Source organism: Catharus ustulatus, chromosome 11, assembly GCF_009819885.2.
Source record: "Catharus ustulatus isolate bCatUst1 chromosome 11, bCatUst1.pri.v2, whole genome shotgun sequence".
In the NCBI taxonomy this organism is placed as follows: domain Eukaryota; kingdom Metazoa; phylum Chordata; class Aves; order Passeriformes; family Turdidae; genus Catharus; species Catharus ustulatus.
This window is the reverse complement of record NC_046231.1, coordinates 16,220,560-16,235,601: the sequence shown is the minus strand read 5'-3', so window position 1 is coordinate 16,235,601 and position 15,042 is coordinate 16,220,560. Positions and strand designations below refer to the sequence as shown.

Here is a 15,042-nt window from a genome sequence, read left to right as displayed (position 1 = left end):
CCCTTCTGAGCTCAGATAACTGCAGCTTTGCAGCACCTTTGCTGTGAACAGGCATCAGAGGAATTCTTGCTGGTGTCTGGCCAGCAGGCAGAATGAAACTTCTGAAAACAGAAGAATCAGAAAGAGGGGTCTGGGAACAAAAGGACGGACACTCGGGAACTGTCACCTTCACTGAGCTGACAACAGTTTGCCCAGCTGAGGTTTGGCATGAAGTGTTTACTCATCTGCCTTAGCCCTGGAAAACGCAAAGGAGGTTAAAAATTAATCTGTGCAGCTGGCAACTGCTGGAGTGGGTTGACAGGGTTGGTGCAAAGTTTTTCTAATACCAGGAACGCTATGTAGCAGCAGGGTGACCAGGCATCAGGGTTCACATGTGCTTGACCCGTGCAGTACAAGGCACTACATGACCTTTGTAGGAGTGAAGTGCCCCTTTTTGTACTGACCTGTTTAATTTTGGTGACACAAGGTGTGGGTATGCTGATTCTTCTGAGATGCCCCAAAGCTACAGTTAGCTTTTCGTTTCCAGCTGTACTAGCAGAATAATGTGGCACAATGGACATCTTTCCTTTAAATTGGCAAGGTTAGATTTACTAATGGCACGCTCTTTGAGTCATCTGGAAAACTTATGGTATATCACCTATTTATTAGTGGCTCCTAGAACTTGATTTTGGATCATATCTTGCAAAAGGACTTTGCCAGGTGCTGCTGGAATCATTCAAGGCCGAATCTTGAATTTCAGGCAGATAAAAAAAATGAATCCCTGTTAGAAGGGACTGCAGGGGATGGAATCTAAACCTGCTGGGGCTAAACTAACACCAGAAAGTGCTAGCCTGCCACTGCAAGAGGCCAGTCTCTAAGTAGTTTGGTAGTTACCTTAACAGCTATAAAAGGTGTAAATCTGTAGAGAGGACTGAAAGAATAAAGAGAGAAACTGCCCTACCTGTCTCCTACTCCACAGGGAATAACACAAGCTACATTCACAGTAACTGATCCTAGTAACTGCTCTAAATGGAGAGGAAAAATCTGTGCCTGAAATGTCTGCACAAATTACAGAGAGACAAGCCTGTATCTCCAACTCTCTCTCTAATTCTTGTGCTGCATCACCACTAAAGAACTTTAAGCCCCTTTGTATGACATAGTAAATATGCAGCTAAACAATTTCAGGTGTGGGAAGAACCTCTTCAGCAGCACCACGAGGTTATTACTGTCTCCCAGAACAACACATGCAGTGCTGTGTGATAGGTGTGTATTGCCTCAAAAACATATCAGACTTTACATTTAGAAGAGGTAAGAGACCACCTTCTTTGTGTTACAAACACAGGTAGTTGTAGAAATGCGCTCACACCCTGAGCAGATGGTTCCTGGGGCACAGGGAATAGTTTTTTGCTTTTCACAAGCCAAGCTGGTCTTGACAGCAGAGGAGAATAAAGCTGAAACATTTCAGATACTCGGAGCATATCACGGGTGGCCATTAGGGCAGGATTAAACAAACATAATTAGAGAAAGTCCTTCTGAAAGATAGTTCTGCTAAAGGATTCGAGTGCACACCTATTTTGCGCCCTGCTTGAAGTCCTAATGCTGCTCCACTGCTAGGAGCAAATGTCTTTTGAAGGCAGCTCAGAGCCACCGAGCAGTCGCTTAGCTTTATAGTTTGCTAGCTGCATGTCATCTTTGAAGGCTGGGAAATTGCAGAGGCAGTGCCGTGATTCCCAGCCGAGTGAAGCAGACACTTGACACATTTCATCCCTTGCAATTAAGGGAGAAAAGCAGAATCAGGGGAAAATTCAAGCAGCATTTTAGCAATAGACCACTCCCTTATCAAGATGAAGTACAAGCATCACCCACAGATATATGCAGGATGGATGCTAAGCACAGACAGTAATAAATGCATATGAACTTCGCATTAGAAAGCCTCACACTTAGAAGACTTCGTTTATTGCTCTTAGTCATTTACACACATCCTTCTAAAGTGAGGAAGCTCAAACATAATCAAACCCTGTGTGCAAATTACCAAGTCAAATGCTGTTGTTCTGTTCTGTGTCTTTTAATAACAGAGCGCGAACTTCCCAGTGCAAAAATACCATCTTGTGATAAAATGACTAATACATGACTAAAGCCAGTTCCATTGTGCAGGCATAGCTCTGGGATCATTTGTTTTTCATGTAGATCCCTCAGACAGTGAATTCCTCTGGTGGTTGGGATTATATTAATGACCAAGACTGTTAGTCACCTCAAGGGAGCTGAAATAGGATGCCACTCTGGTTGCCATTATTAATTCCAACTGCAGGTGTGAAAATTAATTTCATGGGTATTTTTATCATTTCCTTTTAGTTAAGGATTAGAGTTTCCGAATGACCCAGACTCCGGATGGAGACAAATCTGAACCAGGTCTGCCCAGCACTCCTGTAACAGGGAACCAATTCTGATGGTGTAGGAGGGGAAAAAATGGGGTATAAGGCTTTCCATCCCTTGCTTGAGGACAATCAATGGCACTGAAAGATATCAGATGTCAAAATGACATACACTTCTTTACACCAAGACTCTGTAAAGCAATCCAGTAAATCGCAGGTTGTTTCCATTTCTGTGAAAGAATAACACATTTGCCAATCGTGGGGGAAAAAAAAAAAAAGAAGTTAAATATATCAAACCAAATCAAATATAGCTGATTAGAAAGCTACAGTTTCCATTTGCTGGTACGGATACTGTTTTCACATAGATTTTCTGACAGATGCTGCTGTATCTCCATAGTCAAGGCAGCTCCAGCAGCCAAGCTCCTGCCTGGCATCCTTTCCCAGAGGTGGAGTTGGGCTATTGGATTTGGGGAATGGGAGGGGAATGGCTGGGAGGGAGCTGGCTCACCTTGGCCTGGAGAGGGCAGGAGTTTTTGTCACTGGATCCGTTAAGGAGAGGCAGACTGGGAAGGAGGAAACCCCCCCATTTCCCCCCCTCCCCATGATTAAACCTCAACTCCTGCCAATTCAACTGGCAAAGGTGTTGGCTCCAAAGCTGTCCTGTATTCACCGACACCTCCTCCTGCCAGAGCGCCGTGAGTAATGCTCAGAAGATAAGCAGGTTAGGCCAGATTCAGTCAGATAATTAAGGCTTGGAGGTAACGTCAGATCCTTAGGTGCTCTTACATACATACTGCTCATCCGGGGTTTGGATTTATAACTCGCTGTGCTCATAACCACCTTCCATCCGACAGCTGTCCTCATGTCTGGGGCATCTTTGCCGGATGGGCAAGCGCTGCGCCTGCCCCAGAGATGGACAGACAGACAGACAGACAGACAGACAGAAGCCTCGCCCGGGGGTGCAGGGCTCGCAGCTCTCTCCAGCCCTCCACCTCTCTCCAAGTGTCTGTTCTTACTGCTGCCACGCGAGGTTTTCCTGGCCGGATCGGTGTCCCCGGAGCCGTTCCCATCGCAGCGGAGCGGGCAGGAGCCGCCGCTCGGAGCTGGCTCCGCTCTCCTCCCTCCCTGCCGGGTCACCCTCCCGCACGGCGCTGCCAGAGCCGCGGGGCTCCACGCCAGCCCTCCTCTGTTATAATGAACCTTTTTAGGTCATGTAAGCCAAGAACCTTGTGCTGCTAAAGACCCCATCAGTTACTTTAAGCAGTTATCGTATTTTACTGTTTACAGGGAGTAAGTCCAGAGCGTGGCGCTCAGCCCATCGCATGCAGCACAGTTTATCACCAAAAATTAATGAGTTTGTGCCATCTCGCACTTCAAGACATTAAATCACGGGTTTGTTTAAAATTTACTGAAGTTCACAACTTTTAATAAAGACCATCTCAACCTTCACAGTTACACGTCAAAACATGGTGTCAGAATCATGCCCTCCTCACTGTTTACTGATGGTTGACTCCAGGAAAGAGATAACATATAAAATTCATTTATTTTTTCATGCTGCCACTGCAACCACTCTTACTGTGGAAACAACTTAATGCAGAGCAGCAGGGAAAAAAAGCAGCAATAATTTTTCTGAGCTAAAACAGATAGATACAAATGCAGTGTGCATATGACAGGACATCATCAGTATAGCTCAGATACCTAGTACTATTGTAATAATTTATTTATTCTCCCCTTTAACAAATGCTAGTTTTCTGTTTCTGTAGAGTTTTCAGTTTAATTTGTGCAAGAGGTTTTACCAGGTTTTCCATTTATTCACTTTGGTTAATTTCAGAGAAACACCACACTGTACAGCTGAACATGATCACCCAGGTTATAAATGATAAATTCCACCATAAAGCTTTATAAAAAATCTTTATTGCAAACTTAAGTCTTTATTTCTTTTAAATGAATAGATTTTTTTTTTAGCATCAAAATGTCTTCATTGATTTTTACATTTAGGTGAAAACTGTTCATGAAAATTAGTAAAGTAGGACATGCATCATGGAACAAGCACAGTGCAAATCTGGTGACACCAACCTTTAGCCACGTCTCAGTCACTTGCAGCTTTCCAGTCGCACTTCTGTGCTGCCTTCCTTTCAGAGAGAGAAACTGCCTCTAGATCATACAGTGCTTTCTGCAATATTTCTAGCATTTTATGAATGTTGTAAGTGAGCAATGAATACATCCTGATTGCTAAAAAGCCATCACTTAATTTGGACTCAGAGTAAACAGAGCAAACTCACGCACTCAGGTGTAGCACCGATGCTGCATCTTCCATGTAGTGACTGCCAGGCACTTCCAGGGGAATAAAATCAAAGCAGCTGCTAAAACCTCACAATTCCTAGAGCTAAAACACAAGCCCTCTTGGATGTGACACAAAATGTGTGTTTAAGCCTGTCTTTTCAAGCTACTTTTTTTCTAATTTAGCAACAGAAACTTTACAGACAAATGAATAGAGGTTGTGTATTCATGATCTGGGCAGAATGGCCAAATAGGAGATTGTACAGGGAAATAGTTTTTATTGTTTTCTCTCCTTCTGCAGCTTTGAAATGCAGCAAGTCTGGTGGATTCGGTGGCACTAATACAAAACTGGAAAGTGGAGAGAGGAGAAGCAAGTTTCATTAACAGGGAGAATTCCACATAAAATATACTGGAGTTGATGGAGGAAAGGAAGAGACAGCCAAGATGTTCAGCTGCAAGTGGAGTCCAATTTGATGCTCAGCATGAGTTTAAAGGGAAGATTTTCTCAGCCTTAAAATAAAAGAGCAGTATTGGGATGCGTACGGGGCAGAAAACTGTCGTCACAGAAATGGATTGTGCCGGGCTTGGAAAAGCGAGAGTGGCAAAAGTAGCTCGTTTTGCTGTGCTACATTTATAGATGTGCTCATTTGAATGCTCCCAGGAGCACCAGCTTTCTGCGTCCAGGAAAAATTATACAGGCGTCCCACCACGCCATATCCCCGTGCTAAAACCTCAGCATAAAGGAGATAGATCCACCATGGCTTAGCTGGGAATTTTGCCTTTGGGATTTTGGGGAGCAGACCTGATTTCCTGCCAGCAGATCTGCTGCTGTCTTTCATTTCTTATAGGATCAGCCCTCTGACATGAACAAATGCTAACATCAAGGACCTGATCCTGCTTCCCCTGAAATCAATACAAGTTTTGTCATTGGTTTCAATGGGATCAAGGATTCAATCCCACCGTTTTTGAAGTCAATAGGGTTGGGGTTTTCTCTGAATAAGCAAGGTTGTGTTGATACTGCAGAATGGGCCTAAATTATATTGATTATTTGGATGTAAACCCAAGCATAAAAACAGGATTAGGGGAAAAAGGGAAATGTATGAGAAAGTGAATGTAGAGCAGCATCCATTCGTGGCGTGCAGCGGGTTAGCAGGAGCTCAGCTGGAGCAAAGGCTGCAGTGGCACAGCACAAGGAGCCAAGTCCACTGGAAAATTTTGGGGAAAGAGAGAGAAGAAATTCATCCTTTTTCATCTGCTCCTCCTAAAGCAAACCTTTGAGTCACTCACCCTTATTAAAAATAACAAAACATCGACAGAAGAAATTATTGTCACATATACACACACAGTAATTGGTTCTGCTCCTTCGCTGCTCCTTCTTTTTCCTCTTCTCTGATACAGGGTTGTTCTGTGTTTCTGTAACAACTACTGGCAAATCAGAATTTATTGTACATATGTTTGTGTTCCACTTAATAAAAAATATACTTATATTTTCAGATAAACTTTGTTAGTAATTCATGAGGTAAGTGACTATTTATGCTAATAAGGGAGAAATATATTCCTAAGCATAATGCATTACATAAATTTGAATGCAAAATGTTCAATTATGAAGTAAATACAGGTAATGCAAACAGTAAATTACATCCAATAAAAATATATAAAGAATGTGTCCTTCAAAGAGAGAGAGGCTTTTATTTGCATCTGTGAGTTGTTTAAAGAGAAAAGAATTAATAAATACTGAATTACTCTTATGATGATTTAGCTCATAATTCAGCAATCCATAACGACTCCCAGTAATCAGACTGTTGTTTCATACCCTCCAATATAAGGCAGGACTGTTTCCTCAGCAATTTTTATCCCTACCAGATTATCTCGTCTGATTCTATTAATTCTCTCCCATAAATCTGCTAACAGTGATATGTGATTTACTTACCCTGTTAACTGATCTGAAGACTGTTAAAAGGATTTATCTAGCACTGCACCTAGGAGCAGTTTATGCCTTATCACTCTGTTACCCTGAAGAAGTCTTTCTGAAATCAATTTGGCTGGTTTCATAGTTAAATTCCGCGGACACTGTTTAGTTCTGCACCATAAAATAAGACACTAGATAAACAAAAGGAGCAGTAACTGTACTTAATGTGTTGGTCCTTGATACGTGTTTAAGTTATAACAAATTACTCAGTGAGTCCATATAACACAAAGCTGCAGGCTCGCTCCTGCTGGATGTGGTGTGTGGGACAGGCACACGCTCAGGCTCCAGCAGTGCAAGTTCTGCCTCTGCTGCTGGCTGCTCTGCACACACCGACCCCAGAGGCTCTTGGAGTTAATGTTTCACGTCCCCCCTGCACGGTCTGTCAGGAAACTCTCCCACAATAAATATACATTAGTTTGGAGGCTCATGAACCAGGTCAGCAGCACACTGGGAGTGAGCAGGGCTCCACGGGTACGTCGTTGAACGGAGATGCTTGAAAACAAGCGCAGCAAGAGGCTGTGAGAGGGACAGAGGAGTTTTCCCTCTGCCTGGCTCGGGGCAGGATTGTTACAAACAGTGCTGGGAAAAGGGAGCAGTCTGGGGGAATTGGCCTGCGATAATTGTGGAAAAACTGGAGAATGAATAGCTCTAATTGAAATGAAAGTGTGTGATTGTTATGGAAGAAACACTGTTAATAGAGGACTGTAAATGTTTAGACACCCATTGTGAATAGCCAAATAATAAAGAAAAATACTACTAAATCGAGAATTATATACTGTAGGGAGGAGAATGTTGCTTCTGAAGGTTATCCAAAAATTGCTAATAATCTTTTTTCTCTGCTTCACTGAACAGTAGAGACATTTTGGTGCAGCAGTTCTGTGTAACAATCACACAAGAACAATATTGTACAACTAATAATTTTACTCGCTGTTCTGGTAGGTCAGAGCTTCAATTAATTTGCAGTGCTTGCTTACATTGGTATCAATTAAGAGACAGTCCCCATTAGCTCACACAATTTCATACTCTTTGTCTAGAGTTCAGAGTTTACTCAGGAAATTTACTCGTTTGCAAATGTAGCACTTTGAATCTTCACATCCAAACAAACTATTTTATGGGGTTGGAGCCACATTTCCGTAGCCATCCACCACACGGCCTAGGGAAATGCTACAGCCGTACATTCTGAAACACAATAACCTTTTCTTTTAAAAATATTAGTACACACTTTATGTCTCTCACAGGTAAGCATGTTAAGGGATATATAGTGCCACATTCATCTTGCTCAGGAGAAAAAAAATACAGGGAATTGGCCTATCCTGAGGGGATTTATGCTGTGAGCCTGAAGTTTTGTTGATTCCAACAAAGTGAAGAAATAGGAAAGTCAGCCCGAGCAGTTAACTTGCATTAACTTTGTCATGAATCGCCATCTCTAAGATAAAGCTGCAGATGTGCACGGCTCTGTGTGTGCGGGTGTGTTGTGGGACAATGCACAAATGTATTTAAATTTTGTTAGAAATGTTGGTAGCATTTTTTATCTTTACAGAATTGCCACTCTGATAATTTCTAGATCTAGTTATCTTCATAAACTTGCAGTATGCCCTACCCCTTTCAGCTGCCAGGAACAGTACATGCTGTATGACTTTCAGATGTTAGTACTGGCACTCACACTGATAATGGCATAGTCAGAAGATGTTATCCATTCGTAAATCCACTCGCCAAGCGCTATTTCCTAAGCAGAGATTCTTTGGCTATTGCAAATGATGACTTTCACAGTCAGTGAAAAATCACCCAGAGCCTTGCCCGCACCTACAGAGTGATACCCTGAGCGGGGTTATAAATAGTAAACTCCAGGGGGGAAGGGACCAGGCTAGGGGAGAAGGGAGGATTTGAAGTACAATGTTCAAGAAGCAGGTTTAATATATGACCAAGTGTCAGAAGTCAGGTTTCTGAGAATTACTTTTCAGATAAACAACTTTATAGCACCGCACTTAATCTTACTTACTAGAGACATCTCATTTATCACGGAATTACAAGTAACTTTAATTCTATCGATATTCCCATAAAGCCCGGTCGGAAAATCGAGCCTGGCAGCCCCGCAGGCTGCGGGTATCCCCGGGCCGCGATGGGACACGGCGGGTGCAGCCGGGGCCGGGCGGGACCGCGGCGGCTGCGGGGGCGGGCGGGACACGCCGGGGGTGCTCGTCCTGTCCTGTCCCGTCCCGGCCCGGCCCGGCCCGGCGCTCGGCACTGACCTGCGGACGAGAGATGGCGCTGTCGAGGTTCGAACCGAGCCGCTCCGCTCCAGCCGCCGCCGCCGCCGCTCCTCGGCCCCCGGACCGGCCCCAGCCCCCTCCCGGAGGGGAAGGGGGGCTGGGGGGACGGAGGCGAAAGTAAATACAATTAGTTCTAAATGTATTAAATTAATTAGTCCTGGCCGGCACGCCGAGTGCGGCGGGAGGGGGTGCGGGCGGAGCGCGGGGTTTGCAAACTTGCGGGGCTCTCGCACCTCCGGGCGGGCGTAGGGGATGGAGAGACCGATGCCCCATCCCCGTAACAAAAATAATCAATAAGTGAGCGGGGCGCTGCGGGGGTGCGGAGCGATGACCCGCGGCCGGCACCGGGGCAGCGCTGCCCGCCCGCCCGCAGGTACCCGCGCCGGGCACGGCGGAGCCCCGCGCTGCCCCCGCGCTGCCCCCGCTCCCTCCGCTCCCCCGGGTACCGAGTCCGCCGCTCCCCTCCTGCTCCGGCCGCACCGAGCTCCCCTCGCCCTCGGGTGCCGGGCCGGGCTCAGGGGCAGCTCCCGGGCGCTCCGGCCCGGGCAGAGCGCTCGGCTTGGGGGCGCGCACGGTGCGGTGCGGTGCGGTGCGGTGCGGGCGGAGCGGGCCGGCGGCCGGGCCGAGCCGAGCCGAGCCGAGCCGGAGCCCGGGCGCGGTGCCGGCGGCCAGGAGGGGGTTAAGCGGGCGCTGACAGTCAGCTGAGCCCTGACTGACAGCCCGCAAAGTTTCCCTGTCGCTAGACTCTTATGCTAATGAGGCCGGGCAGCGCGCGCCCATTGGCCCGGCCCCGAGCCCGTGTCCCGCCTGACGTCACGGGCGCTATAAAACTCCGCAATGCTTTAAACTCTCCTGCCGGATCAAACCTTTAAATATTTTTCATCTTCTTGCTGTAGCTTTGAGGCCGAGTTGGTTTTTTTTTTCCCTCTCTCTCTTTTTTTTTTTTTTAGACTCTTATTATTATTATTATTTTGGTTGCGATACAGACTTTGATTTTTTTTTTTTATTTTTTTGCCTTCGCTCTCTTTCCCTCCTCCCTCCCCCGATGAACCTCTCTCCTCGCTCTGCACTTTGCACGAGAGAGCCCAGAGGAAAGGCACCATGAAGTGTTAAAAATAACAAAACAAAACAACAACAACAACAAATTTACTCGCAACAACACCAGCTAACACTTCCAGCTGCGGTTCGCGAGCTGCGAAAGAGAGCGAGAGGAGAGAGAAAGAGAAGGGAGGGAGAGAGGAGGAAAAAAAAAAAAAAACCCTCTATGCAAAAGGCGAATAGCGAGAGCCCCGCGCTCTGATGCATCAGCGGAGCCTCTGCGAGGGATAACGCGGAGCGGGAGAGGAGCCGCCGGGGCGGACCGGAGCGGAGGCAGAGCAGGAGAGCGGAGCGGAGCTCGCCAAAAATCAAGCTGGCTCACCCGGTGGCGACTCAGAGCAGCCCCCTCGCTCCCGGAGCGCACCCTTTCTGGAGGACTCTCGGCAGCAAAAGGATGGCATCAGAGCTGGCGATGAGCAGCTCCGACCTGCCCACCAGTCCCCTGGCCATGGAATATGTTAATGACTTCGATCTGATGAAGTTTGAAGTGAAAAAGGAGCCGGTGGAGACCGATCGCATTATCAGCCAGTGCGGCCGCCTGATCGCCGGGGGATCGCTCTCCTCCACCCCGATGAGCACGCCCTGCAGCTCCGTGCCCCCGTCCCCCAGCTTCTCGGCGCCCAGCCCCGGCTCCGGCTCCGACCAGAAGACCCACCTGGAAGACTACTACTGGATGACGGGGTACCCGCAGCAGCTCAACCCGGAGGCGCTGGGCTTCAGCCCCGAGGACGCGGTGGAGGCGCTGATCAACAGCAGCCACCACCCGCTGCCCGGCGCCTTCGATGGCTATGCTAGAGGGCAGCAGCTGGCCGCGGCCGCCGGCGGCTCCGTGCCGGCCGAGGAGATGGGCTCGGCGGCCGCCGTGGTGTCGGCGGTGATCGCCGCGGCGGCGGCGCAGGGCGGCGCGCCCCACTACCACCACCACCACCACCACCCGCACCACGGCGGCGGCGGCGGCGGCGGCGGCGGCGGCGGGCACCCCCACGCCGCGGCGCCGGGCAGCGCGCCGCCCTCCTCCGCCTCCTCGGCCGCCGGCTCCGGCTCCGGCGGTGGCGGCGGCGGCGGCGGCGGCGCCGGGGGGCTGCACCACCCGCACCACGGCGGCGGCGGCGGCGGCGGCGGCCTCCACTTCGACGACCGCTTCTCCGACGAGCAGCTGGTGACCATGTCGGTGCGGGAGCTGAACCGGCAGCTGCGGGGCGTCAGCAAGGAAGAGGTGATCCGGCTGAAGCAGAAGAGGAGGACCCTCAAAAACAGGGGCTATGCCCAGTCCTGCCGCTTCAAGAGGGTCCAGCAGCGGCACGTCCTGGAGTCGGAGAAGAACCAGCTGCTGCAGCAAGTGGAGCACCTAAAGCAGGAGATCTCCAGGCTGGTCCGGGAGAGGGACGCCTACAAGGAAAAGTACGAGAAGCTGGTCAGCAATGGCTTCAGAGAAAACGGATCCAGCAGCGACAACCCTTCCTCTCCAGAGTTTTTCATGTGAGTTCCCACAGCCTTGCCACCTTAACTAAAAGTTCTCCGTGTGAGTTGTTGTTGGGGGCTTTGCTAGAGCCACAACCCCGCTTGCCACCTTCTATTACCTTTTTTTTTTAAAAAAAAAAAAGCAAAAAAACTCAAAACAATTTTAAAACAAAGTTGTTTTTTGGGTTGGTTTTTGGTTTTTTTTTTCTTTTTAAGGTGGGCTGGCTCCGTGTTGGCCAATCTAAAGTTCTACATGAGTTTCCTTTCTGTTTATTATTATTATTATTATTATTATTATTTTTATTTTTTTTGTGGGGGCTTGCTGTTGTGTTTTTTTTTTTAATTTGAAAGATTCAACTCGCCACCAACTCAGTTCTTCATATGAAGCTTGTTTTTCTTTGAAACCTGCCATCCACATTATATATATATATTTTTAAGTTCATGAGGTCTTTTTTTCTTTTGAGCTTGCTGTGTCCAAAAAGTCAGATTTTTTTTTTGCCATCCTGAGTTCTTCATATGAGATTTGAGCTTTGCAGAAAGAAAAATAAAATTAAAAAAAAATAAAAACTAAACAAAAAAAATACAAAAAAAATCCAATGTGAAAATTTTAGACTCCAGCTTGCTGAGTTCCATCAGTTTTTAGCGTTGTTGTGCAAAACTAGAGATATGCCTAGATCAACCTGCCAAAATCAAGCCTGCATCAACCTTCGGTGTGTTCATGTGAGTTTTGGCCTTAATCTGCCAAACGTGAGACTTTAGTCTGCCATTAGAATCCCATACTCATCTCATGCATTACGCTTGCTATTTTGTCTTAGCAACAATGAACTATAACTGTTTCAAAAGACTATGAAAAAGAGACATTATATTAATAAAAAACCCTGCATGCTGGTCATGTATGGTATAATTATTTTTTTTTTCTTTTGCTTGGAAATGGACTTTTGGAAACTATTATGGCATGGCATTCATCCTTTTGTTTTATTGCCTCATCACTTTTTTGGGTTGAAAGCAAAAAAGTGCAACCTTTGATCTTCCTCCTCCTCTTCCTCCCATTAAAGTTTGCATCTGCTCTAAAACTGCTTTGAGTTACTCAAAACTTCAGACTTCCTTTTAAATGCACTGAAGCATTCCCTCTCAAAAAACCTGCCAGAATGGATTTTGGTAACATAATGTGGCAAAAAAAATTAAAAAAAAAATCAAAAAAACAAAAACACAGAAAGAACTTCGGAAAGATGTTAAAAAACAAAATTCACATCCCACTTGGGGGGGACATTGAAACCATGCTGTTGCCTAAAAACAGTCTAAAATTAATTTTAAGTGATCTGCCCCATTTTTTTTTTTCCTTTTGCGTTTGGTCATTGTCAAATGTGGAATGCTCTGGGTTCCTAGTATATAATTTAATTCTAGTTTCTGTCATCTGTTAGCCCAGTTAAAATGTATGCTACAGATAAAGGAATGTTATAGATAAATTCGAAAGAGTTAGGTCTGTTTAGATGTAGATTTTTTTTTTTTAAAGATTGATGCACTAAATTGTTTACTGTCGTGATGTAAAGGGGGGTAGAATTTGCAACGGGACTGTTTTAAAAAGTAGTTTATGCAGCATGTGCTTGCAACTTAAATATAAGTTGGGTATATGTAGTCCTTGCTATACCACTGACTGTATTTGAAAACCAAAGTATTAAAAGGGGGAGGCACCCCTGTTTATATCTATAGGGGTATTTTACATTAAAAATGTATGGGTTGTTTTTTTTTTTATTTTCAAAATTGAAGTATTTGGGACTGAATTGCACTAAGATATAACCTGCAAGCATATAATACAAAAACAACAAAAAAATGACAAACCTGTTTAGAACGCTAATACAATTTATGCAGTTATAAAGATGGCATTACTGCACAGTTTTAAAATGATGCAGATTTTTTTACAGTTGTATTGTGGTGCAGAACTGGATTTTCTGTAACTTCAAAAATTCCACAGTTTTAAAGGCAATAATCAGTAAATTTTATTTTCAGGGACTGATATCCTGTCTTTTAAAAAAAAAAAATGGAAAGTAAATCTTACCACAATAAATATAAAAAAATCTTGTCAGTTACTTTTTCTTTTACATATTTTGCTGTGCAAAATTGTTTTATATCTTGAGTTACTAACTAACCACGTGTGATGTTCCTATGTGCTTTTCTTTCATTTTCAACTCTATGGTTATATCGAAAGAGAGAATAATCTACAATAATAAACTGCATTTTTTTGATTCCGTACTCAGTTTCTTAGTCTGTAGTTCAAAGTTCCGTAACTGCGAGCGCAGTGCTTCAGCGTGCTGCCTGCCGAAGGGGCGATGCTGACCCACGAGCTGGGCTCAGTAATGTTCAGGAGGGGAGAAGGAGAAGGATAGCTTCGTGTAAAACGGAAAATTGTCACCCGCTAGGACTCGAGTTCTCTTTCAGGTAGATGAAAAAAACGTGAGCTTTCAGTGCTGCTTCTGACTTCTCAGTAGTGCAGTGAGGGCAGTTTCAGTGACTCAGATCATCCCACCAAGTTCTAGGACATCTCAAAGGGATGGTCTGCTTAAAAACCTGATGACACGATAAGGCCCTGTATTTTGATTGTTTTATGATGGAGTGAAGTTAAAGAGAAGACTTCACATCCTCTTATCATCTGATCCCAGCTAAGCATGCCTGTCTCTAGTAAGAGATGACACTGCATCAGGCTTGGCTTATCACAGAACCACTTAAAGCTAGATTGAAAGATTTCATTTTGGTCCATACTGCCTCCTTTTTTCTTTTCTTTGCTTTTTTACCCCTCTTTTTTCTTTTGTTTACCCTGTGGATTTTTTTTTGTTTTGTTTTGGGTTTTTTTGGTTTTGTTTTGTTGTTTTTTCTTTTGCTACAGGCCTTAGAAAGTCCAGAGAGAGCTGAGGAGCGGAGAAAAAAAAATCCAAAGGACTTCCTCCAACTTTTGAGAGTTATTTGTTCTAAACAATCAACCCCAAAGGTTAATGTGCTAGAAACATTCAGGTCTCTGAGCCCCTCTTCACTGCAGTTCCCCATGTCAAAGGGCATTTCAGCTTTGAGAGGCTCCTCAAACACTCGGCCCAGTTTGTTTAAAGCCACCTTTCCCTGAGAGCCTCCAGTGTCCGTCGGCAGAGTGCTGTCCTGCTCTCTGAATGGGATTTTCTGCCCACTTTCTGTGAGAGGCAGAGGCCTCTCCGAAGGATGCTCCAGCCTCTCCAGGATGGGGGGTTTATCCTCAGACTTCTCCTTTGTATTTTCCCCCCCTGCTGTTGATGCAACTCCTTCCCAGCAGTAAGACCATCCCTCCCGGCTGCTGGTGGCCCTGAAGGGACAGGACCTGTTGCCTTCCCTCTGCCTGGCTGGTCCAGGGTCGAGCTGCAAGGTCAAGGTGTGGCTCTGAGCCCCCCTGCAGCACCTGCACCCACCATAGCCTGTGTAACTGGGCAGTGGCTGGTGCTGGAGGTCACTGTGCTCCTGCTGAGGTCCCTTTGGCGGGGATGGACACCAGCCTCTCTGTCGGTGACAGCAGTGGCTTGGTCTCCGAAGCCGATGCTGTGTCTCACCCCTCCCCGTGCCCGGGCACCAACCTGCCCTTTGGCATCTGACCTGC

General features: G+C 46.1%; 1 protein-coding gene across 2 annotated transcripts in view; it reads left to right on the top strand.

The window, feature by feature from the left end:
• The first annotated feature begins 9,570 nt into the window (after positions 1-9,570).
• The window catches only part of MAF (MAF bZIP transcription factor), a 182,725-nt gene continuing 177,253 nt past the window's right edge, over positions 9,571-15,042 (top strand). Inside the window, exon 1 of one of the 2 annotated variants that reach the window (XM_033070144.2) lies at positions 9,571-11,447. In XM_033070144.2, the coding sequence (XP_032926035.1) occupies positions 10,363-11,447 (1,085 nt within the window). In that variant the 5' untranslated portion in view covers positions 9,571-10,362. The remainder of the gene's footprint in view (positions 11,448-15,042) is intronic. The other variant, XM_033070143.2, reaches the window with a different exon arrangement.